The 27598-nt window shown below is 43.1% G+C and overlaps 1 protein-coding gene across 1 annotated transcript in view; it reads right to left on the bottom strand.

Moving 5' to 3' along the window:
• Positions 1–16884, bottom strand: part of nrxn1a (neurexin 1a) — a 54283-nt gene extending 37399 nt beyond the window's left edge. Inside the window, 5 exon segments of the mRNA XM_063893700.1 lie at positions 8431–8460; positions 9117–9134; positions 14158–14419; positions 14421–15553; positions 16722–16884. Coding sequence (XP_063749770.1) covers positions 8431–8460; positions 9117–9134; positions 14158–14419; positions 14421–14891 — 781 coding nt within the window. The 5' untranslated portion in view covers positions 14892–15553; positions 16722–16884.
• Positions 16885–27598: the final 10714 nt, after the last annotated feature.

Genomic DNA, 27598 nt, shown 5'->3' with positions numbered 1-27598 from the left:
GCTGGTTGTTTTACTTTTTATGGTTTATTGACCTTGACAAATGTTTTCCTATACACTGGTCTTGTGGTTGTGTGTGTGTGTGTGTGTGTGTGTGTGTGTGTGTGTGTGTGTATGTATGTATGTATGTATGTATGTATGTATGTATGTATGTATGTATGTATGTATGTATGTATGTATGTATGTATGTATGTATATATGTATGTATCTATGTATGTACTGTATGTATGTAAGCCGTTAAATCAGGATTGGCTGTATTGGTAGCTATTTGACCGATGCTTAATTGACACCACACTTAAGATCAATTGATCAATTGATTGAAGGTATTTCTTATATAAAATATAGACTACTAGACCGAAGCTCAATCATCTGAGATATGAGGTTTCGTTCTTCTTTAATTTATAACATGGTCAATTTAATACGTAAGGATTTCGGACCGTAATTTGGGGTTCTGTAAAAATCCTGATGGGCATTTTGTTCACTATACCCTGACATTTCATAGACTTAACAATTAATCGAGCAATTGAAAAAACGATTAACAGTTTAAGTGATACCGATAGCAATCTTTGGTTGCAGCCTTATCTGGCTGAAATTTGTTTTTCTTTTTTCCTCTGCTCTCCCTTGGAAAACAGATCTTGATCTTACTGAGACTATCTGATTGAATTAAGTTACTAAAGGAAGGGACAAGATAGAGAGGGGAGCAGGAATAAAGGAAGGGGGAGGGGGTGTAGGAAGTGGTGTACAAAATAACCGAGGACCTAGTATGGAGGCTATAGTGGGAACAGGAAAAGGATGTAAGATGGAGGATGATTGGCATTGGACTTTGAAGGCTGTCATTAAACCAGTTTTCTAATGAATAAAGCAGCATGTGGGGAGGGAGGGAGGGAGTGAGGGAGAGAGAAAGAGAGGAAAACTGATCTGGTGGTTGCTGCTACTGGGACCAGCTGCAACTGTGCCGCCCCTGCTCCGATCAAACACACATCACTTGGATTTATCAGTGTGTTTGTGTGCATACGGCGAGTGTCTGTGTGTCATATGTCTTTGTCTCTCCTCATGGGTCTCCTCCTCAACATTTCACACACTAATTTCTCATTTCCATGGCAACCCCGTGTTACAGGGGCTAAAGCAAATGTGTCCGTGCATGTGCGTTTCGGAGGGAGAGGGGAAGAGTGATGGGGAAGGAGGGCGAGGGAGAGAAAGAGTGATTGAGTGAACAGTACATTATCATGGACAGCTGTACTGAATCAAAATGGCGGATGGAGGCTGGGAACACATCAGGGGAGCCTACATTATACGGCACCTGATGAAGGGAGCCGAGTGGAAAAGATGCAGGGTAGAGAAAAAGAGGAAAGATGCAAAGAAGGGGTTTTGAGAGAAGAAGGAATAAATAAAGGGAGACGCAGAGACTCATTGAGATGGGCGACACAAAATGGAAGAGAAAGAGGTAGAGGGGGAGAAAGAGAGACAAGGAAAGGGAGTGGCAGAGAGCGAGGGATGGATGGCTAGAGAGTACGAAAGGGAGAAAAATGCTGGTGTATCTAAATCCTAGTGTAGCAAGCCTCAATCATGGCAGCCCTGTCATTCTGGAGATAGCACACTGCAATTCCCCTGCACCTCATTTTTAGCCCACCATGCAGTTCTGCTATCAGCTCCTCTCAGACTGTGCACACACGCAAATGCACACACACACATAAACTCAAACAGCCTGCATGAAGGCATCCCTGCCTAAAAACAGACAGGTGGATTAAATATGCACTCATACAGTATACAGATAGATGACCAGTCTAAAAAATGTATGCAAATGTATGCTAACATATGCATAGTCTCTATATTAAGTTAAAGTGTGAAAATCCGTACAGGCAAGTTCACCAAAGGCTATGACTGCCGTTTCCATCTTTATTCAGTGATATACAGCAACCGGCTCTAAAACGGATTGGGCTATCACATCGCAGCCAAGGGAGCAATGCTGTAGAGGAGGATATTACTGTCAGGACACAAGTGACAGATTCGGTGTCTGCAGCGTTGAGCTCTTATTCCTCGTTTTGTTGTTTGGGTCGGTCAATTGAAGGCATTCATCTCCCACAAGAGATATACAGTTTAAAAACACAGCTCTGACAATTATTGTTAAGACCTATTAATCTACAGGTTAATTAATTCATTAATTGTCTTTAACTAACAGCAAACAAGCAAATCCCTAAAAGTGTTGTCATGTCTTTCAAACCATTCAATTTAGTTTTAGGAAAATAAAAGGAAGCTAACTTCCACTGTTGAGAAGCTGGAGCCAACAAATTCAGAGTCATTTTTAATGTAAAATGACTCACAAGGTAATTATTTTTCTGATCCAATTATAGTTTTCAACATAGAATTGTAAGAAAAAATAAGAAACCGAGTAGGATTGAATGTGATTACATAAATATACAGTCTAAAGGAGCACTTGCATTAAGGTTAACATTTGTTTTTGAGCAGATATGATCTCTCCTAAGTGAATTTCATTGAGACACAAATGGAACATAACTCAATATGTTATTTAGTTAATCCCTTTGAATTGTTTTGATAAAGCAAAACAATGAACAGCACCCTTTGCCATTATGATCAATCTTTTATAACTTGTCCTTTTTTGTTTCTTTTATCTATCCTCATCTCTCTCTGTCTGTAGCTTGAATTCGGCCTCCTCTCTGGTACCCAGGGAAACCAGCTTGTTTCCATGACAATGTCTGCAGGCAGAACAGTGTATTTGTCTTAAGCTGGATAACATCAGAGTCAGTTTCATCCGTGTTAGACACATACACATACACACACTCACACATACACACACATCTGCACAGCCATGAACACAGGCACAAGAACATACATCATAGCACTATTCACAGAGAAGACCATAGTCTGTCGAAATCAGGCACACTGAGAAAATGTGCATACAGACAGTTAAATACTCCCACAGACAAACGATGCTCCGATTTGCATGCATGTAAATCCACACACACGCATACTGCACCCTCACACAAACACACACACTCCTAATGAAACCCCTTACAGCAGGTTGTTAACAAATAACAGGAGCATAAAGACCTCTTTTCATAAAGGTAATGCAATGGGTTTTTAATGAATGCTGTGGCTATTTCAGTTGTTGTAGTTATTCCAGACAAGCACCACAAGTTAATGACTGTTTGTGTGTGCAACGCCTGTGAGTGCGAGTGTGTGCTTTCCTGTTCATGTGTTTGTTCTTGTTATGGCAAATAGCAAAGAAATTAACTTCAAATGCCAGATGGGGTACTGAAGTGAATCGCCAATTGGGCCACTACCCTCAGCACCCACACAGACACGGCGCAGAAAGTGCTGGAACAGGTAGATAATTGGAGCACCGACTTGCCTGTTTTCTTTCCTTTCTTTTCTATAAAGGGAATGTGTGTGTGTGAGAGAATAAGGTATCTGCATCACTCATGAGTTTTGGCTGATGCGAGACTGTGTCAAGTCGGGGAGCCCAAGGAGAGATGCAGCGCCCCTGCTGCGAAATGCTGCAGTCTTATCTCCCTTCCTGTCTCCCTCTGCGTCTCCGACCTTCTCTTTCCACCTCTCTTTCTGAATGTGGTCCTATCTTTCCTCACCATCACTTTTCTACACTCTTTTCCACCTACCTGCCCACCCCTCCCTTACACAGTTGCAGCGAGCCTCCACTCTATCTTTTCCCTTCATCCTCGGTAAACGGGGAGTCCGTTTGATGTCTTTATTTTTAGGTGTTAACAGGGTGCATAAGCTTTGTGTTCCTCCTATTAGCGGTGCGGTGAATGCGCAAATATGTTAATGCTTACTTGCAAACAGGATGGTAATTGCGTACAATTACCAGTAAATGTATACATTTACTGGTGGGATTGCTTTACATTCCCCATGGTGAGTTCTGTAACTGTGCATCTCCCTGATAATGTGGAGGTAGAGCTCTGTATGTGGTGCTGTGACTTTCATTACAATAGCTGCATGGGTGTTAAGCATTAATGAGTGTTGTAGTACAGACTGTAATGGGTGTTAGTAGCAGAGAGTACAGGCAGAATTAGTCCCATTAAATGGAAAGTGTATATCTAGACAAATTGTGCATTTTGCAGTTAAAACTTTCTTGCAATTACTTTTATCACTGCTAATGGCCAGAGGGGGCACAACTTAGTTTTAACAGTTTTTTTTTTAATTCACAGCTTAAAATGATGCCATCAGTGGCCAAATTCATGCCAGTCACTCGGGCAGGCAGCCAATCACCCAACACTTGCCTCTTAACACCAAGTGGCACTCTCACCTCATGTGCAGTGCTGCTCACTTGCACATCTTGCTAATCTATGAAAGCATTAAAACTAGTGGATAATGTGTGTTGCACAAGTATCTTTCATTGACAAATATGCAGTATATTACAGTATTAATAATTTAGATTTGTAGATGATTTTGTATATTTGTGTTGTTTTTCCTATAACCAAGAAATAAATATGAAATAATCCCCCTATATCCTATTTAGTTTTTAAAAAGCTTTACATTTGAGAAGATGGTATTCGGAAATGATTGACATTTTTGCCAAACATGTTATAGTTAATTATTCATAAAAATTGTTTATTTGATTCAATTTCTGATGATTGACTAGTTTAATAATTGGACTTATTATTTTGGCACTGCAACCTACTAGCACCTGAGAGAGATACTGTATGTCGAGAAATAATATAATAATTACTTTCATAGTAATTGAAACTGAAAAAAAATAATGTTTTCCAGTTTAGTTTCAGTGCCTACTTTTTATTCTCCTATAGTGCGATTTATTATTAGGTAATGATGAGTAAGAGCGAGGAAACATGCTGTACTTTGCTGGTACTGACTGGTTCCTCTTGTCTTGGCGTCTGCTCGCACTCCCAGCCCCACATATGGTGGAGTCAGCACGGAGCCCGCCCTTTATGTATGTGTGTTGGTGTGTGTTTTTGTGAGAAAAGCACGCAAATGTGTATGTCCGGGATGAAAGAAGGGGTAAGGTGAAGGGACAAAAACAAAAGAGGCAATTATAAAGAAATCCAAATAGTGTGACATTGAGCATGTGTGTGTAGCGAATTGTGCATCCATCTGTGTGTTTTTGCCATAAGACAATGTGTTAAAATGAGTCGCTTTGATTGCCGACGCTTTATGAGTCACAAGTGATGACTCACAATCCACCTCCCTTTGACATACACTCATGCACCCGCACAAAACACGCATACACACAAACATACGGAAACACACGCACCTCGTTTTCCGTCCTGCCTTCATCCACTGACCGTGAAGAATGTGTGCAGGCAGCCTTACTCATGCATATTTACACTGAACACACACTCACCTACTCAGCAGGCACTCTCTAAAGGTTATTGCGCGTGAGTGTGTGTGAGTGTCTGTTTGTCCGTCCTTTCACGTAAGCGCAAGTGTAAAGGTCACTTCAAGCGAGGCAGACCACTTGTCTATGCCATGCACCGATTATTGGATTGATATCGAGAACTCTTGGACATGCAGACAAACCACCATTATTAACCGGACAACCCCTCAAGGATAAAAACATATAAATAAATATCATAACGGGCATTGCTGCCAATTCCAAGAGCCACTCCTCAATCCTATTCAGAACCTAAACTCGCTCATTCACCCAGGACCCTTCACGGTCTATTCTTGGCCAGACAGAGAAAAGAGAAAGGGCAAAATCTGCTACTTGGCTTTAAACACATTTTCCGTCCAGATTATTGCTGCTCAATACTTTTCAAAAAAAAGCACCCAAAAAATCCATTTCCCCCTCTTCCTTTGGCTGCTCGATACTTATGAAAATCCAATTTGGTTCCCTCTTTTCTTTCTTCCCTCCACAATTCGTGCATTTCCACCCTCTCAAAGTGATTAGTGATCTGTGGGTATCGTTTCCAGGGAGAATGATAGCTGTGTTTTATGGAAGAGGGGAAAGGTCCAGGGCTCCTCATCAGGGCTGATGTCCCTTGCAGAATGACGGGGCTGGGAGGGCAGACAGGAGCACCGCTGTCCCTTTGCAGATACAGCCAGTTGCTCTACATCACAGGCGAGAAGACGACTCACTTTATCTCTCCCTTGCTTCGTCTTTCCCTCTCCACTCCCTCTATCATTCATTCCTTTAGCTCTTTTCTCACAGGCAGGCACAGTCGTTTTTTCTCAATTTCTCTAGCACACACACACACACAAGCAGCCACACAGGCTATATATCTTTCTAAGGCACCCCTCCCCACACCAATCCGCCCCCTCAAAGAAACTCATTTCAGCTTTGCGGGCTCCTCAAAAAGCCTCTTTACGCTGAGCTAACCTAAGCTAGGCTTCATCTGCGCCATTTGACAGCCTTTACTCCTTAGTATGCAGAGCAAAAACACACTCGCTTAAACACACGCACACACACACATACAGTTTCTAAAATAGACTTCAAAGGTTTAAAACAATAATAATAATAATAATAATCAGCCACAGCACTACATTCAGCATATCACAATCCAAACATCCGTAATAGTGAGAGCATCCACTATACACAAACACACTGAATACATTGTGTATTAATGCCAGAACATATGTTAATACATGTTGGTCCTTAAGTAGGTGATTTAAAATGCTGAGCATAAGCCAGATGAAGCAATTACATTTTCCCTGCCACCTGGATGATTCATGCCAGACGTTTTAAAAGGCAGAAACTTCCCTGTAGCAGACTACTTAGCAATCAAAACATAACAAAAAATGCTCAGGAAGAAATATACTTGTCAGAATATAGGATGTCTCACTGTGATAGATAAATGAAGGCATGATTTTTGCCCTATTCAAGGTATTTCCATCCAGAAGCTTGGATGAGGTTTCATTAAATAGGAATAGCGAATACATGGCTGTCACAATGGGAGACAGCCGCCATCAGGTCCTCTCTCATCCAATCAAAGAGCACAATAGACGCAGATCAGCCTGTCACGGTCAGGCCTGTCTTTTATGTGGGTCAATCAGTGTATTCATCAGCGTCATGTGGAGCCGACCGATCCAGCAGCACCTACCTTCACAGATTTTCAAAAGCACCGTAGGCCGGAGCTCAGCCGTGTTCGCGCGCACACTTCAGTTTGAGCAGACTCGCACACACATGCACCGACAGCTTACCTTACCAAAAATGAAACATTCCAATTCAATGGCAACTGAAAAATGAGAACTTGAAGCGGAACCACTCTAAAGGTCTGCATTACCATACATACAGGAGCCTGTCAAAACATTCAACTTCAACACCACCCACCACAGCCCATTAGCCATACAAGGAACATAAATCAAGGGGTGGGGGTACCTCTGAGTTTTCCTAAAATCACAGAGGGTGGTGTTCCAAATAGTGAAAAAGGAGGGCAGGAAGGAAGAAGAAAAAAGGGGGAGAAAAAGGGCAAGAAAAGAGAGGTGAAATTGTGAGTCTGTTCATCGGTGAACAATTTTCAGTAGGTAGAACAGTGTCACTTTTTCAGGGGCTAACACTGGACAAATTGGGGGTTGAGGCATTGATTTCCAACACAGTAAAATCGGTTTAAAATCACATATGCTTGCCAAAGTATGAGCAGAAGCCCATGTGAGGACCAGCGACAGCAAAGCGAGACATGCTGGAAGCTGATTAAAAAGCCATGGATGAATGTGGAGTGTTCATTTGAAAACTGCCACAGTCAATGATTCAAACCATGATGTAAAAGCACACATGCACATGTATGTATACCTCATGCACATACACACACACACACACACACACACACACACACACACACACACACACACACACACACACACACACACACACACACACACACACACACACACACACACACACACACTAAAACATTCCATTCTCTCAATCAAACTCTTACATACACATGAGAGAAAATGAAATGAGGTGGAAGAGTAAAGACCAATTCAAACCGTCCATGGAAGTCAGTCGGTCAGTCGGCCCTTAGCTCCCTTTCCATGACCTGGAGCCTTGCCAAGTCTAACCCAGCAAAGCACCGTCAAGTCGCAGCCATAGAAAGCCTCCCTCCCCCATCAGCAGCCATGGTTATATTACATATCCCAGCAGAAGTTGTTCTCAGGCTCATCTCTCTCTTCAACAAATCAAACCAATCATTTTCTTTAAGGGCTATATTTCATTTATTATTATATAATTGCTCCACTTACAAATGCCCAAGTCTTCTATTTTAGTTTAAATTAAAACTGAAATTTCTGATGAGGCCAAATGGGACCGTTTTAAAAGGAAGAAATCTCAATTACAGAAAAAAAACTGACCTTAGTTCACTGCCTAGAGAGACAACTTCCTCCCGCGCCAGGTGGTGATGAAGTGGGGGAGGGATACAGGGAGTTGTGAGTGTGGGGGTGAGGAGGTAGGGGGGTGATGGTATAGCAGAGGACAACAGGAAGTGAGGTAAGAGGATGCCATACCTTGGTCGTTAATCATCATGTGTGCCAGACCTTAAAGGAAGACAAGAGCACAGTCAGCACAGCAAAGGATCATGGGGCGTGAAGTGTGTGTGTGTGTGTGTGTGTTTGTGCATATGTGTTTTTGTCATACAGGAGTTTCTCAATGACATGCTGGTGAAGGCTACATTTCTCCATGTAAAAGTGTGTGTGCATATGTGTGTGTTGCTCGTTCTCTAAATTATTCAAAATGTCTAAAAAAAAGCTTGCATTGAAAACACTTACTCATCCTAGGCTGCGATCCTACGCACAAACAGGTACGTACACAGAGGTCTGCTCGTATACAGTATGTGTGTGTGTGTGCCTACAGTGTCTCTGGAACCTTGAGGCAAGAGCCACTTCAGATGAATGCACATGGGATGTGGAACTTACCAGATGTCAGCATCCAATCCCTACATACCCACTCAGACCAACATACATTTACGCTGTCTACCTTGATCTGTATTCCCACAATAGAGGATTTAATGAGAACATGAAGTCCAGAAAGAAGAAAGTAAAGGACAAGACTGCCATAAAAAAAGATATAAATGGGAGAGGGAGCATAAGATGACAACTGAGAAATAAAATAAAGAGGAAGAGGTGTTTGAATAAAGTAAAATAATGACAGACAGATAGACAGGGAAAGTCAGATAGATAGAAGTGCAACCTACCTGGAGTGTAGCTGTGCTCTGGATAGGTGTTGCGGCCGGGCGAGGAGAGAGAGAGACAGACATTCATTAACATGCATGCTAAGCCCTTGGGTTACCATGGCTACTTACTGTACATGCACACCCGTCCAGGGTTACCGTGGTAACACACATGCAAAGTCCACGCAAACGTCACATTGAACACCATGCTGCACTGGTAGCCAAAACGGAGGAGTGTCTGAATATAAACAGCACAATCTCTCTGTCAGACTCCACTCCATGTGTACATTTAAAAAAGGGGCTCACACACAAACCCACCCACACTTTTGGATACAGAGGGTGGAGGGGGTGTGGGCGAATATATACTCTCCTACCTGTATGTTTCGATTCAAGAGCCGTTTACCCCAGAACTTACCTTGCAGGCCGCTTCCTCTCCCCGGAGCCCCCCGACAGATAGCATGCAACACACACTTGTGCATTCAGTCCCACAACCTCTGTCTCACTCTTTCCATCTTCCACACACACATACACTGACATTGAATATGGCAGTAATAATGATGTGAAATAGCAGGAAAATATCAAATATGTAGGGGTGGATTAGCAGTGCAGGAAGACAAGGGGCATGCATGGTTCAATACCGGGACAAAGTGTGTGTGCATGTGTGTGTGTGTGTATGTTTGTGTGTGTGTGTGTGTGTGTGTGTGTGTGTGTGTGTGTGTGTGTGTGTGTGTGTGTGTGTGAAATTGCGTGTGAGTTTATCTGAGTGTTTCTCTGCCCTTGTGCTAGTAGCATGGCAGAAACAGGTGGAGCCATTAGCATGCTAACAGCAATTTGCCCTCAAGGACAATGCAAGCCAGGCCAGGCCTAACAAGCCCGGTTCACTCTGCCTTCACTGGAGGGCAGAATGGCTTGACAGTAATTACATTTATACATAGGCCTGCCCACAATATTTTCACTATATCTACAAAATTGTATTCTTTTTCTCAAACACTGATATACAGTATATGATATTGATGAGCTTTAAAACAAAACCCTTTTCTGGTAAGGAATTCTGCTATGGAATAGGTTAAATACTGTCTTTCAGGGGATAGAACAATGCTTAAGCTTATATCTGAACCTTGGAGATGTTGTGAAAGTGTTATCGTAAATGAGAACGGACACTTGCGCTGCCACCGTCAAATTAGTAATTTCTTGCTCCTAACACAGTCCTTAGAATCCATTATTTCCTCTAGCAAAACATACTCATTCTGTGTTAAAGATTCATGACTTCTTTTCCTCTAATATTCACAGGGTTATAATTTCATCTCAAAGCTTTTATTGTGCAGTGATGGAGAAAAAACATCATCATTTCAAGGTACCATATAAAAGATAAACCTTTATACAAACTCTGCCTGACTCTGACAAAAGAACGACGCATTACTCATGACTCATAAATGATACCTATTACCGAAAAGACGGCTAAGTTCCAGTACATACAATCATTTTAAATCACTGAACATTAGTACTCTTTTTCATTCAAAGTGGGATTTTTACCATAGCCCTTATCGTGTTTTCTCTTGCCAGCAACTTAATTTCTTTAAGACACAATCTTACTCTTCTCCAGAGTGCTTTGGTGCACCTGAAGAGAGATTTCTGACGTAAGATAAGTTGGGATCCTCACTGTTATTGATATTCACTTGTGAATATTATTAGCTCAGCCTGCAGATCCTGTGGTTGGATATTTCCCACTGACTGAGTCTGCAACTTGTCAGACTGAAATGAACAGTAGTGCATGAGGCCAATTTTAAAAATAAAGCAATTAATACCAAAACACAGCACTCCAAAATAATTAAACCCTTCACTAAGTATACAGCATCTGCTCGATTCTCCTCTTAGACCGCTCTGTATCTCTGAACTATTTTCTGAGAACAAGTGTGATGATTCAGAGAGGTCTGTGAAAGGACCCAGGCATCGGAAATCATTTCAAGATGTTGTTGCACTCTGTTGTCCGTGGTTTATTTTTTGTTAACTGGCCCCATTTACTGCTGTTTATTTCTGTCTGGAAAGCTTTGTGTTCACTGGAATAGTTAAGTGATATGATGAAATATGAAGTAACCTTTTAAAACCAGCCATTAAGCTACTTTCAATTTCCACCATCATCTAACATTATACTCTAAAACCCTGCAGCAATTTCTACCCAAGCGGTGGTAGAAGCCATTGCAGGTAGGCTAATGCTGTATGATCTTACATTATAGCAAATTACTAAAACTAAACACAGCACTTCTTACCCCGTGTAAATCCATCCAAGCACACCTCATAACTGGAAACACTTTATGAGACTACTTTTACTGACACTGTGCGCCATTAACAAAGGGAAAACAAATATATTTCTGCCCACACTCACAATTGAAAGGTGATTCCATTCCTGGGAATATAAAACACAGCCCTATTAATATATTTTTGTCAAGCAACAAATTGCTAGTCCAAAGCAGGTATTGTAACTAGAGAGAGCTTTTATATAAAATGTCTGCACCTCTTTATTTAGCATGTAGACCTGCACCGCTGCTAGGTGCCTCAGTGGTGATGTGACTCATGGTTGTGCTGCAGTCTGCATGCTACGAATGTGTTTCTCCAGGTGTTTGCATGTTTGTGCTACACGTGTTTGTGTAGGTGTGTGTCTCCCAATGTGCCCTAACCAGAGGCAAGAAACAGCAACAACTGGATTAGACTGGCTCGGCTTCACCTGTCCCTACATGAATGCATGGACACACCACATGAAGAAGAGAGCACTAGGGCTGCAAACAAATGTTTAAATGTTTAGATTTATCGTTTATTAATTGTATGTAATCAGTTAATCATTTCGTCTATAAAAATTCCCCATCTTGTCAGCCTCTAAAGATTCTTAATTTACAAAAATACAGTACGTAAAGCCGCCAGTCTTCACAATTTAGGGGGGCATTTTTGCTTTACAAGTCATTTCAATGTAAGGCTGCAGTTACTTTCATTGTGAAATAATCTGCCATTTCTAGAATAATTGACTCATCATTTGGTCTCTAAATGGAATATTTGAATGCCTGTTTTTAGTACAAAAAGACGTGTTTAACTGTCTTATTTTTTTTGTACAAAACCAAAAGAAAGTGAGTTTAATATGAAAACAGAAAAGAGAGAAGTATTTGAGAGATGTTCTTTCATGGAAGATTACTCTAAACATAAATTGATTAACAAAATTTAAAAATTGTGTTTTTCTTTCGAATTGCGAAGTCATTGTTTGAAAGAAATTATTACTTTCATGATCCGCAGATTAGTTTCTCCACTTGTCTATAAAATATTGAAAAATGCTGGATAGAATTTTGCACAGCCGATAGTGATGTCTTCATTTAGCTTGTTTTATTCAACATTCAATCCAAAATTCAGATAAACATAATGTTCTATCATATGTTATTTGACAAAACACATCGATAAGCCGGATTGAACAGTTGTTTTTGCATTTTTTCGTGACTAATTCATAATTATTTATCGGTTAATTCCAGCACTAGCAAGCAACCAGCTACCCTCCCCAGCTGTTTGAATACTTAGCACCAGAGGTAAAGGCAGCCATTATAGCCTTGAGGATGCATGTCATACATAAACATACAAACACACATACTCTCCACCACATACATGTATAAACACAGCTGATTGTGTCAAACATGATGCCTGAAGTCCCTACAAGCTGAGGCAGCTGTTGGCAGCTGTAGGCAGCTAGGAGCTAAGGAATGGGGGTAGGGAGGAAGGACATAAGAGCAAGGATGAAGAAACACTGCTGGCATGAGGTCTCCCTATTAGTCCTGTCTCCATGGTTACCTAGGCCATCCCACTGCCCACTAAATGCTAGGGTGTGATACAGTGGGTGGCTAAAGGGAGGTGTGATGCTGGCAGTGGTGCTGGGTGGAGTGTGAGGTCAGGTCGGTGACAAAAGGTGACAAGCACATATGCAACAAGGCCACGCTTTGGCAGATGCATTTGTTTCATTAAACAATCGCTGGGACGAAGCTGGAAGGTATCTCTGGCATCGAAAAGAAAAAAATATATAGGTGCTGGGAGCGCTATTGATTAAGAATGCAGATTTGCTCTGAATGAACTGAAGCGAATCTGATGACACACACAACTTAGTGGGGGGAGATGAAAGCATTTGCAGTACTGGCCATAACAAGTTGGCTGAGTTCATTAAACAGCTGTTTCATTTTTGTAATGGCCAACATTACAGTGCCCTCTATAATGGCACTTGTATTGACCAAAGGCTTGTTTGACATTATTAAGGGAGGGCGCTCTCGTCGAGTTGAGACATTAAATTATTAGTGCAACAGCATTTTTCTTCTGCCACTTCAACATAAAAATGTTACTTTATATCAGTCTGTCTACCGTCAAAGTTCTTTATATTGAGAAACACACATTTTCCTCTTTAATAATGCATAAGAACACATACTACACACACTCACACATGCACACACAGGGCATCTTAACAGGCTGCAAGGTGTCCAAGTTATTGGCAGGCCATATATTGTATACACTTCATTTCACCTATGTATTGTACCTGTGAAGGCCATCTAGAATCAATGCAAATCTATTAACACAAGCAGCGAGGTGTCAGCCATGCAGCGACCAGCAATTTCCAGCCTCTTAGCCTAGTTCCAATTAAAGTCTTTCAGCACGAGCCAACAACCACATCCATACTGGATGTATATGATTATTGTGTTTTGCCAAACACACCAGCTAAAAGGACTGCACTTGTTGTAAGGAGGCTTCGTTCTGGAGGTTCATACTAAATTAGGAGTCATCTGCAGCCATGAAAAATCAATATCAAACATATTCAGTATGCATGTCTTGCACTATTTGTGAAGGCTTCTGGTCCATAGGCACCAATTGAAAGGCAGCTGTGAAGGTGTGAATGAAAAATAGATGTCTACACTGAAGGACCTAGTGTTTGGGGTTGGAAGAATAATTTTGATATGGATCCACAAATGTAAATGTGTTTGTTTGTGTTCAATTGTGTTAATGTAAAGGATGAGATGTACATATGATGGGTCAGCATGGTTCTGGGCCTTACCTTCGCTGCAGTCGTTCCCTTGGAAACCAGTGTTGGAACAGTTGCATACGGCCTGGTCGTTGACTACGCTGCACACCCCTCCGTTCTGGCACTGGTGGTCCGGCCCACAGCCAGCTGTTACTGTGACGCCCTCTGAGCTCTCCAACGTCGCTTGTGTGCCGTTGATGCTCACAGCCGTGATCCAGCCACGGAAGGCGGGGTGTTCCCGTACCGAAGGTAATGTGAGGCGCAGTGGCGAGGAGCGTAGTTCTGGTGTCACCCCCGCCTATGTAGGTGTGGCTGAATACGGTCATGTCTCTTCTCTTGCTCTTGACTTCCGCCCAACCCTCTAGTCGTCCGTCCACCTCTAAAGAGGTGTTCCTCCAGTCCCGCTTGACACGCACTGCGTGCCAGTGCCCATCACTCACAGCTACACCTGATTGCAGCTCTGCTGGCTCAGCACAGAAGATGGAGAAGCGCAGGCGGAGGTGGCCGTGGAGAAGCAGCAGTTCAAGAAAGTCGCAGAAGCCCTCATCATCCAGGTAGAGCAGCAGGCCCTCCTGGCTGTGAGTCCGCAGGCTGAAGCTCAGCACACTCTCGCAGCAGGCGTTCCACACCGGAAACCGCCCCCACTGACTGGACACGCCTCCAAACTCCAGGGCTTCCCCATGGGCCTGGCCCCCCACGCTGCACAGGCACAGCCCCAGAAAGAGCAGGGGGGCTGCCGCCCACACACACACTGCCATCACACTCATACACACACTCGCGCTCACACTCACACACACACTGGAGGAGATAGAGGCTAGAGCAGGGGTGTTCCCTCTAGCCTACAGCTCATTGTGACAACTGCAGGGCACTTGATAGAACCCTCTCTTTGTGTCTCAGGTGAACCCTGCTTTTTGGTAGTGCTCTTCACAGAGCGAGGCTTCTATATGATACAGCCCCGCTGGGGGAAGGGGTCAGACAGCAGCTTCCTCTGTCCTTTCAGCACTCTTGGCGAATCTTCTTCTGCCTTGGTCTGGTGTTTGTGTGTTCTCTGATACGTTCAATGCCTCCTCTCCATTCAGTCTTTCATTCTTCACTTCTGACATATGAGATTCCAGGAGTGTGTATCGTTGTGTTCATCTGTGTGAGTGTTAAATAAGTGACAAATGGGATGTGAATTCCATCTTTGTGCCCTAGATAGGGCCTTATCCCCCATGAAGCCAACTCCCCACGGAGTAAGAGAGTGTGAGTGTGGGTGTGTGGCTCACACATTGGTAACAGAGAAAAATGACGCCGTCATAGCTGAACTTCCCCCCTCCTCTCTATTCTAGTAGGGCAAGAATAAAAGTGTGTGTGGGCAAATATGTGTGTGAGTGTGTTTGAGTGAGGTATGTGCGTCTTTCACTGCCACGTCATCACTCTCTCCAGCGACCTAGAGAGAGAACAGAGATGGCACAATCAACCAGGGTCACACACGCAAAACAGCACGCACACAACCACGCAAACACCCATACACACACTCTCTCACACACACAAAATCTGAGCCTGCTATTATTCTCAAATTACCCTCTCTCCTGCATTTTTGCACACACACAGAAACACACACATCAAATTGTATCCTTACAAATTTAACAGGCCCAGATGTAGAGTGTTTATGAACATAATAAACAAACACAATAAAACCGGGACTTTTTATCACAAAGCATAGGTTGGACAACGATTTTGGATAAACACGTACAGTGTAGGCACACACAGAGAGACACACAAAAAGCACCTCCTCAGTAGATCTCCCATCATGCCGCAGGAGATTTTTACAAGGTGGCATACCTGCGACCGTCTTAACATCATGAAGCATGTTTTGTTAATCACTTTCAAAACTAGACAGTATGTAAAGTGACAACGAAACCAAGTATGCTTATTTTAAGTTATTTTAAAATCATTTTATAGGAGTTCATAATGGTTAGTAATAGCGTCGGCCAGCTTGCGCCTCAGACAACGAATCTGTTCACAAAGAGCGGGAGCTGCACCGCGCTCTGCGGCGGATGACTCAAACTGCCTGGCGTTATCGAATTAACGGCTCCGGAGCTCATTTCCAACAACTGAACACATTCTCACAAAACATAACAGACATAGGTTGCAATGTACACACGCGCGCGCGCGCACACACACACACACACACACACACACACACACACACACACACACACACACACACACACACACACACACACAGTTGGCTACACATAGTTGATTCTCCGCGAACCTTTGGAAGACGAAAAGCGGCAACATCACGGTTATTGATAGACGGGGTGAATGAATGCGGTTGAAATATCGATTCTCGATTTGCAGCCATACCACTTCTCCATTTTTTCTCCCCCGCGCCCGCTCCTTCACTACACTGGGGTTCAGTCTCATCACCTGCGCCCTAGCATTTAACTACAGCTCAGCTAAGCGGTAACACGGTAATTACTCCTTTTTGTAACGCTTACTGTGTTAATCTACATCCCAACCTGTAACGGTGATGTGACAGCCTCGCCCCGGTTAATGAACAGCGGTGTCCCTCTATGCAGGCAAATATCTAGGTTAGAAAGCTGACCTACCTCACGCACATCTGGTGGTTCCGTGACAACAGTGCGGCGCGCGACCCATCGATTTCCCTTTCCATCTGAGAAGGATTTCAAAGACGCGAGAAAGGAGAGAGCACCGGCGCGCCTGGTGGTAGATAGAGCCGGTCTACCGAACAGGGACAAAATTATCACAGGCTCGCCTCCAGGCGACAAGGTGCTATTGCTCTCCCCCTCGCTCGCTCTCTCTCCCTCCCTCTCTCTTTCTAGCTCTCCTTCCTTCTCTCTCTCTCTCTCTCTCTCTCTGTTTAACTCAATGTCTCTCTTTCTCTTCTCTCTCCTTCCTCTTGAGAAGGAAACGGTGCAGTCTGATGCTCTCAGCGAGACTCGGCAGAGGGAAAGTCACGTGGACGCGAGAGAGAGAAAAGGAGTGTGTACGTGTGTTTGTGAGAGAGAGTGTGTATGTGTGAGAGAGGGTGAGGTAGAGGGGATGGGCGAGGCTGCGAGCTGCTGCAGCACCTTGGAAAGCGCGCACTTACCGCCCGCACGAAACAGAAACGCAATTACCGGAGGCAGAAAATAAGGCGAGAACCGGCGTAGAAACAAATGATTAAATCCGCGAGTGACAGTGACTATGGCCGTTACCTCTCCAGTGCTTCAGGAGTGTCTGTAAGGAAGTCAGCGATTCAATGAAGTGTGTAGGGGGCGAAATGAAAAGGAAAACAGACATCCATCTGTTTCTGTTTCTCCCTTAAAGTTACACTCATACAGAACACACGCCTAATTCATCTGAACAGACAAATACCGCTACCGCGTAAATGGCTAAACACAACGAGCATTGACACTGTACTTCAGCCCACTAAGCTTTATATTTTGGCAAACAAAACTAATTAAATCTACATTTTACTAATACAATCGTACAACAAACTTTTCAGCAAACGTTTGGGGGAGAGGCCATTGCTGTTTCGCCGTAGGCTACATTGCCTACAGGGGTGCCCAACCAGTCGATCGCGGTCTACCAGTCGATCGCAGGCTGAGTTCCAGTCGATCGCGAGAAAATAGTGTGTAAGCTATCCTCCTACTGTTGTGTAAAATAGGCCTACATTAAAACTTCCAACTTAAAACATCTTAAATAGGCACAATGAACTACTGATCGCGTGATGCAGTGTGTGTGCGCGCATGGTATGGTTGCTAGGCTCTAACTAAGGACCCGGAAGTGTGCGATAAGCTTGACTAGAGCGAGTTGATACTACCATGGCGGCAGAAGCTAAAAAATCTAAAATTTATAATTTTCAGAGAGGGAGGAGGATTATTTTTTCGTGTATTCGAATGCCAAGTCCATCTGTCTTATCTGCAATGCAAATGTGGCTTTACCAAAGAAAGGAAATTTGGAGCGGCATTTCAAGACGGTCCACAAGAGCTACGATACAAACTTCCCAGCTAAATCACCACTGCGCGCCCGAAAAGTCAAGGAATTGAAAAGTCAGCTAGCAGCACAACAGTCCATTTTACCAGGCCCAATACCACGAGTAAGGCTGCAACCATAGCTTCTTATCGTGTCTGTCGTGTTCTTGCAAAAGGAAAGAAATCTTTCAAGGATGGTGAGATGGTGAAAGAAGCGGTCATGGAAGCCGCAGATGCTCTTTTTGCCGATTTAAAAATCGAAAGGAGATCGTGTCTGCTATTCAGGATGTGCAGTTATCAAGAAATTCTGTTACACGGCGATGCGAGGGAATGGCGGAGGATGTTGAACAGCAATTGAGGAATGATATTGACACATGTGAGTGTGTTTCTCTGCAATTCAATGAATCCACTGATGCTGTGGATGTGGCTCAGCTATGTGTGTTCATTAGAATGGTTTTCGACAACATGAGTGTAAAAGAAGAGCTGCTGACCATTTTGCCTTTAAGAGGGCACACAAGAGGCACAGAAAGATATTTTTCAGGTTTGTATGGAATTCGTTAGTAAGTAAGTTGCCCCTCTTCAAACTCATCTCCATTACAACTGATGGGGCTCCAGCAATGATTGGACGTACTGCTGGGTTCATTGGATTGTGCAAACAGTCTGAATCTTTCCCGGATTTCCTGAATTACCATTGTATAATTCACCAGCAAGAGTTGTGCGGGAAGATTTTAAATATGAAAGAGGTGATGGATGTGGCTAACAAGATTGCCTGTTCTGTTTGGGCCAGGAGTCTGCAGAGGCGATTATTCCGTGCGCAACTGGAGGAGACCGGTGCAGAACACACAGATCTGCTGTCCAGCAGTGGCTCAGTGTCCAGCAGTGGCTCAGTAGTCCAGCAGTGGCTCAGTAAGTAGGGGCTTGGACTGGGAATCGTAGGGTCGCCGGTTCAAGTCCCCGAACAGACTTAAAAAATATGGAAAGTGGACTGCTACTTGGTGAGGTCCCAGTTCACCTCCTATGCCCTGCTGTGGTGCCCTTGAGCAAGGCACCGGACACCTCCAATCCCCTCTCCCCATTGCTCCCGGGCGCTGCACAATAGCTGCCCACTGCTCCTAGTACTAGGATGGGTTAAATGCAGAGGACCAATTTCACTGTGTGTGCTCTGCTGTGTGCATGTATGTGACAAATAAAGAGGGCTTCATCCTCCGATTCTATCTGCTGCTGCACACAGACGTAAGGTGGCTCAGCAGAGGTACATTTCTGGAACGGTTTTTTGAATTGTTGCCCGAAATTAAAGAATTTCTGAAACCTTCAAACCATGCTCAATATGCACAGCTAGAAGACAGTCAGTGGCTCTTGGATTTCGCCTTACTGATCTGACTGACAAGCTCAATCACTTGAATCTATAGCTGCAGGGTAAGAACAAACACATCATCACCATGATCAGCTCCGAGAACACCTTTAAAAGCAAGTTACAGCTGCTATCAAGCAGGTTGCAACAGTGTGATCTGCGGAACTTTCCGCGTCAGGGCAAAGAATGTGCAGAGCTTGAGAGTGCACGTTATGATGATCAAGTGCAAAGTATCTTGTCAGAATTTGACAGGCGCTTTAATGACTTTGCATCCATTGAGCCTGTCAGTTTTCTCAGTTTTCCATTTGGGGAAAATATAATGTGGATTGTATAACGTCCACAGTGGCATCACTCTTCAACCTGGATAGCGGTGCTATTGAGAATGAGATCCTCACACCAAATAATGACATTGAGCTCAAATCAAGAGCTACACCTGACACAAATGTCCAATTCTGGAATCTAATGCAGAAAGAGAAGTACCCCAACCTCAGACAAACTGCAAAGAATTTGACTGCACTTTTTGGATCAACATATTTGTGTGAGACTGCCTTTTCACATGAAAATCATTAAGTCAAAATACAGATCCACCACGACTGATGACCACCTTGCGGCCTGCTTACGGCTGGCACTCAGCTCCTACTGTCTGGACTATGAGAGACTAGCTTCCTCCTCTCAGTGCCAGAAGTCCCACTAAGGTAGAGGACCACTTTTCCAACTTAAATTAGGCATTGTATTAATTGGGTTGTATGTTGTTGTGTTGTTACGGGCCAGTCCTAGGCCTTCTTGTGCTTATTCTTTGCACGGCGTACATTTACTTCAATAAATGTATTATTATTGTTAAAACTTGATCTTTGTGTCAGAACATTGTGTTATTTTATAGGTGCACAATTAATTGTGGCTATGCTATGGCTTGGTAGATCTCGACACACTATCAACTTTAAAAGTAGATCTTGGTTCAAAAAGGTTGGGCACCCCCCCCCCCCCCCCAGTTCGGTAATAAAACCTTAACTCGCCTACACTGAGCCCTGACCTCAACCCTAACCAGAACCTTTGGGATAAACTGGGATGGCAATTGAGAGCTGAATGGAATCTGCAGCCAGATACAAAAATCTTTTGGATAGCCTTGAAAGCTTAAGAGAGTGGCGGCTGTTATAGCAACATATTCATGCCCAAGGTTTCTGAAATGTGTTCAACAATGACATGCCAGGGAAATGGTCGAGCATTAACACAATTTTAGCCATATAATGAATGAAATCCCACTGACGTTTACTTGTAATTTGGTCAGATATGAAGATGTTTCCACTGTATTTGATTATACTTTTCAATGTATATTTATAAATATACAGTATTAATATAAGGAGGTAAAATGGAAATTTGCGTAAACAAGCTATCATCATTTTTATTTAATAGTGAAGGGTTAATAATATTAGTAAAAAATAACATAATATAATATATATATACAAATATTTAAGAATGTAGAGTAAATAATAATTAGGCACACATTGCTTGAGGCATTAGGACAATCACCTGTATTGCGCTGATGTATGCGTTTGTACATAAAGCGTGTTTACATTCATGCTACATGTACAAATATGCTAAAATAATCCCACAATGAAATATCATCAGCAAACTAATACGCAGAAACACACAGGGGTTTTTTTTTCAGCATGGGATACAGCTGTGAGGAGCCCAGCTCAGAGGTGCTCTCCCTGGGCTCCCTTGGCCAGCTGCTGCTGCTTTTTTTCTCTTTCTCTCTCTCAATCTGTATGTCTGTCTCTGACGAGCCAGCACATAACAGTTCAATCCTTTTATGCTGCATTTACACTCACTTTAAACTAGTGTTTGGAAGAGGAGTAGTGCTAGAAAATTGGCTAGTGAAGGTTGGGGCCTCCAATAAAAAGATCAGCCCTGACCTGATCTGAGTTGCTGATTCAAGATACACGATACAGATACGATGAATGGAGCAGCATTCAGAACATAACAGTTTACAGCCATCCACTCAACACACACATCACTCCTGTTTTTGTACTGTAGTTATCTGTTTGTGGTGAGAGTGAACAGACTGCTTACTGTTTTGGTTGGTATATGCATGTGTATACATTTGCTCCAGCAAGGCCGGCAACTGGCAGGAAGACAGATTTAACATATGATCCAGGGTGTATTGTATGATCACACAGCTGGAGCAAGATAGCTAACATTGATTTGAGTGCCAGATATTAGAGTAGAATGGGATTACCACAAAGACCAGGATAAGCATGCAGTTGTGCACTTTATTTCCTGTGTGCTCTTATGTGTGAGGGGAGCGATAGAGAGGGAAGTGGGGAGAATGATACTGGGAGGAGGAGTTACTATGGAAACTATCTCAACATCAGCACCTGGTATCCAATTGGACTGACCACCACTACCCCCACTCCAAAACGTCTCAAAGTCTACTCCTCCTCTACTGCCTTCCCCTTCCTTCTCTCCCTCCCCCAATCCCCGGGCCAGGCTGACCTTTTGGTCCAAATGGCATTATCAAATAATAACGTTCTACCATCTCTTCCTGTGCAACGAGGAAAACAACGAAAAATGCTGGTGAAACACGTTTTCAGCAAAGAGAAACATACACAAAAAAAAAAAATCACAACAAGAAATTACTAACTGCTCTGAGAAAATTAAAGTCAATGTGGAAAAAACTATTGATAAAGGACAGCACATTCATTCATCCTTTGTTCTAGCTTGGAAAATCATTTGGGCCGAGAAAACAAGAAAAGTCAAATTAGTAGAACAAAAAACCCATTACAAAAAGAAACAAATGGGCTGGAATGTTCATTATAAACACGAAGTATTTCAAAGAAATATACTGTATCAAGATAAGTGTCAATTGAACCTATGTGAGTATTGTCATCTTGAAATATGTAAAGGAAATCTCCCATTGCAGTCAGATTACTTCAAACCCTTTCTAATACAGTCAGCTGAGTTTGAAGTATCTCATCACACAGGCAGTATTTGTCTTGTTAAGAAAAACAACATTTTCATTACTCTTTCATTGTAAGACTCAACTGTGAGGAGAGTTTTGTATCAAAGATTTTCTAAGAATATATTCACATTAGGAAAAACATCCATTGTGAGAAAGTCAATGCTGAAGTGACGGATATTCTGTGTGGCCTTTGTGGGAGCATTGCTTTTGCTTGACGAAATCATAACAGAGGATATAATTATGTGCAATAATCCTTTATGATTGATCATTGAACTTCAGGTAACTTTTGTTGCTTTAAATGGATTGCAGAATGACATTTCTTTGTAACCGATTAAGATCAAAACGAACAAAATGGTCAGGCATAATGGAGGCCTCATTCAGCAAGCTTCAGAGCAGGTTATCTGTTTCTACAAGAGCCATCAAGGCGTGATGTGATGCATCATCAGCCTGTAAGAGGCACAGGGAAATGCATTATACCATGAGCGTTTTAAATTGCTGCGACTCTATCAGCCAACATTAACCGTGACAGATATGGGCCGCCTCTGATTGCATTAGTCTTTATTGAATGATGGGGCGGAGGAGCTCCATTCTGTACATTCCTCCAACCACGTTTGTTCTTCCTCTGCCTCTCCTTACTTCCCCTTTTCCTTCCCCTCTCTGACAGGCTGACAGCAGGCGGTGACCCCTGACTCTTTGCCTACTCAGCAGAGAGAAGGTCACTGTATGTGTGTGTGTGTGTGTGTGTGTGTGTACATATTTTCTTATATATATATATATATACGTGTGCGTATGTGTCTGAACTGCCAGCAGAGAGAATATACAGCCAAAAATAAAAACTCATCTGTCAGCACCCAGTGTGTATGTGTTTGTGTACCCATATTTTGTTCTTGCATTTATGCCAGTTTGTGCTACAGAGTTTTTAAGCTTGAGACGGTGAGGTTTACCTAGTATGCGCTGCAAATGGTGACAAGAAGCACAGATGGGGGGTGAGGAAGGGAGGAGTGGAAGTGCCACATGTAGCGAAATCTCTTTTTTAATGGGGGTATGGTATAAACATGCATGTATAAGCCTCACTGTGTCATTTAAACACTGTGCGTACACACTGGTGTGAGCATATGATTATAATAAGAGTATCCTTTTGAGTCAGACAAATATCCTTCCTGTCACTCATACAAAGAGGGTGATGTTTGTGTGTGTAAACATTTTACAAATGTGTGTGTGTTTGTGCATGCGCATAAGTGAGTTAGTGTGAGTGTGCGTGAGTGTGTTTGACAGGCAACCACCCTTTTCTAAATGAGATTAAATGGGAGGTTTGTCTCTAATCGTGTTGTAATGAGTTTCTGTGTAGCTCATACATTTACTAATTCCACTTGCCAATAGCGCAAACAGCCACGTGCGCATGTGTGTATGCGTGTGTGTGTGTGTGTGTGTGTGTGTGTGTGTGTGTGTTTGTGTTTGTGTGTGTATATGTGTTTGTAAGTGTGTATCCGTGTGTGAGTTAAGAGAGGTAAGAGAGGTCACCTCCCTGCAATCTTACTCTCATTTATAACAATAGTGCTGACCTGTCCTCATCAAAGGATTGCAATTTCTGAACACAAATAACATTAGCCCATGTGCACAAGCATGCACACATGGACACTCACACACGTTCATCAGGCTCAAACACACGCAAGCACAGGAGCAAACGCATAGTCCATCTGTGTATAGATCTGTGTGTCATTAGAACTCTCAACAGGCATTAGCATTGATCATCTGACCAGCAGATGGAGAGTGACCGACAAGAGCCAAATAAAGCCTGTCAGAGTGTGTGTGTGGGTGAAGAGGTTGAATGAGAGGAGAAAAGGTGTGTGTGAGGGCTTAAATGTGTATCCAAACGGAGAAAAAAACTCAAGATCCATAGTTCATTAGCCTTCGCACCACTGATTTACGTTTATGTGTGTGTGCATGCGGGGCTTAGAGTGTCTCTGAGCATCAGAGTGACCATAAATCTTGACCTCAGAGCAGCTAGTAGTTGTCATGGCGATGCAGCCTCTCTCAGCCTGGGGCATCGCATGCCCTACAGTAAGGGGTCAAGGGTCAGAGCAGTTTTGTGGATTGGAACAGACTTTAAGAGCGGCTAATGAACAGAGGAACCAGTAACAAGGAATGCCTCACAATCTTTCCCCTTTAACCTCACAGCCTTGGAAATGTCGTGATAACCGCAAAGCACACATAGAAAATACGCGCCATAGTGCCCGAAGCAACATGGAACTCACAGAGCTAGGGAACGATTAAAATAAAGTGGATATACTGTACCTTTACACACCTCAAGAGCTGCACATCGGGATTTCAAATGCTATATGGCCAAAATTGTGCAGACACCCGAACATTAAAAGACATTTTGACACAGTTTTTCAATAAACGTTAGAGGTATAATTCTCAACCTTGAATATAGGTGCCCATTCAGTATTGATGGTAAATGTAGGTAATAAAAAAAGCATTCTTTAGTGCATACTATATTGATCTAAAAAGTTGAGTTTACAGCTTTAAAATCAGATGTTCTTCCTGAGACGTTATTTGGCGTGAAAATAGCGTTGTTGACAAAAGTGGCCAACTTAATTATGAGTACAGAGGATGTAATGGACGAGCATACATTTTTCAGTGTTTTGGTTGACTTGGATATTGAGCCGTATTTATCCAAGCCAGAGTATAAGGATGAAAATGTATCAGTGGGATGTCTAGGCTGCGGCTGCATTAGCCTTGGAAGATAAGATTGCTGGCAAGGAATCAAAAGCTTGCTTGAAATGCATTCTGGTACATGTATGCACTGCCGGCATAGCTCAATACAGCACACATTTAGTAATTTATTTCATCAATTCACTACTTTCGCCATCAACACTGATTGGACATCCACAAAAAGGTTATACATTTTCATTACAATGACGGTTGAACTTCATTTGGCGTTTTAGGATTTATGATACCGGCTTTGGACACTCAGCTGTCATTTATTATATTTGGTATACCTGTACAAAGTCAAATTAATCTCTGCAATGGAAAAGGCTTGGTGTTGAACATCTGATTCCAAAACCTTGGGCATTAATGTGCTTGGATGACAAATTCCACTTTTCCTATTCCTTTTTTCTCAATTTTGAAACCTGACTGAAGGGATTTGCTCACATTCAGGCTCAAGAGCGACAGTGAGGTTGAGTATCGTTGTTGGGTGATAATGTCTGACTCGTAGCCAGCGTTCCTGTTCATATTAAGGTGTTAGATGAGGGTAAGGGATATGTGTAGGCCATTCAAGTTTTTCAACAATCCTTTGGGCAGCCTGCTTTGTACAGGATGGCTTTTCATGTTGAAACATTAAAAGGCCTTCCTTAAACGGCTCCAACAAACACACTCTGTTGCCTGGATCATCATCGTATGCCACAGCATTGAGATTTCCCTTAATGAAAGACAGCCCCAGACGAGAAGCACACAAAACATAATTTGTATTGATTACACACACAAAGTGGGCCATTTGAGTGTCTGAGTGTGCAGAAGAATCAAGGTACAAGTACATGCACTCAGGCCAATGCAGAGAGGGGTAGCATGAATTAGGAAGTGTGAGCGGCAAGAGGAGGGTTACTATGACAACAGGGGAGAGTGTTCCAGGTGACAGTGAGATCGTTGAGATGCTAATTGTCCATTTTCAATACTCCATAAAGTTTAACAGCCACTCTGCCTCCACATGTTATTCTAACTCAGTCACAGAGTATACCTCTGGGATGTACAGCTATTCCTCTGTCTCTCCATCCCTCCCCTCTTTTTTCCCCTTGTTTATAATGACACCCCATCCTCCCTTCACAGCCGTCTCTTTCCTCCCTCATCCTCCTGGCAGAGGGGGGGAGACCGTGTAAATATCATAGGCGATCTGGAGCATATGTGCTCATCTCTCATTAGGCCAACCAACACCTGATCATCAGACTCTCTTTCCATCCATCTCTCATTACATTTGCCTCATCCTCGCTCTCCTCCCATCTCCTTCTTCACACCCGTCTCCCCTCTCCTCATTTCCTCCTGTCCAAATTCATCTTCCTCTAAGTTCCCTCTCCATTTTTACTCCCCCCCCACCGTTTCTTGCTCATTCCCCGCTGTTTATCTCTACCGCCGCTCCCTCCCAATGCAGTGCGTTTAGCCACTTTGTTCCCCTTTAAGATTAAGATAATTAAATCAGCAACTAAATGAGAGAGTGTGCTGCTGGCGTCACCATGGTAGCGCTTTGATGTTCTATTTTAGCGCGATAGTATCAACACCAACTCATCAGTCCAAAACTACTGTTGCACACACACATATAGGGACAATTCATGCATTCACACCACCACCTACCACTTCCCTCCTCTTCACCGTCCTCTTACAGTACACACAAAGACAGATTCGATGCGCTAAGCTCCACTGTCTTATTTCCTGTCATCCAACCACAGCATTCTTTACTGTTGATCTCACCCACTTCTCTTCTTCCTTCCTTTCCCTCTCTCCAGACCTCTCCATCTCTCTCTTCTCTAATCTTATGCCGCTCTCCCTCTCTCTCCCTCGCCTCCTTCCTCCCGATCAGCAGGTTGCTAGGCAACTGCGCTCCATTGATCTAGAGGAGCACGATGACAAGCTCCCATAACTGTCATGAAAACACACATGCACAAACTAAGGCACACACATGAACACACACATAGTTTATTGGAGATGTCTAGTAGCACCTTTAGAAAGAAGGCGTCCTCAGTTATCTGATAAGGACAAGGAACAGGAGGAGAGAAGGAGGAGGGACAGATTAATACAAGTGACAGAAGAAAAAGGAGGAGGAGGAGGAGAGAATGGCTCTTTATGTTGCTTACCTACTCATACCCCCCTTCCCCAGTCTCCATTCTCAATCCCTCTGTCTTCCTTGAGCTTTTCCATGTAACCCTTGCCATCGCTGGAAAACCATTACCTTCACTGGTGGCCTGGCTAGATTTCCAATCTGACCCATCACACAGTCATGGCCACCTCATCACTGCAAGCTGCAAACTGGTTGACTTCCATTTGGGCCTCCACTTCAGCGCTTATAACACATGCTGTCACAATAAAATGAAACAAAAGAGCAGATGGTGGGTGAAAGAAAGGGAATCAGTAAGCAGTAATAGGTTCAAGGCGGTGGTGTAAATGAACGCATTTCATTTTCATTTACAGATAATGAAAATGTCAATA

The sequence above is a fragment of the Eleginops maclovinus genome, chromosome 10 (genome assembly GCF_036324505.1).
Source record: "Eleginops maclovinus isolate JMC-PN-2008 ecotype Puerto Natales chromosome 10, JC_Emac_rtc_rv5, whole genome shotgun sequence".
Classification (NCBI taxonomy): domain Eukaryota; kingdom Metazoa; phylum Chordata; class Actinopteri; order Perciformes; family Eleginopidae; genus Eleginops; species Eleginops maclovinus.
Note: the sequence above shows the minus strand (reverse complement) of the source record. Positions and strands in the feature narration are given on the sequence as shown.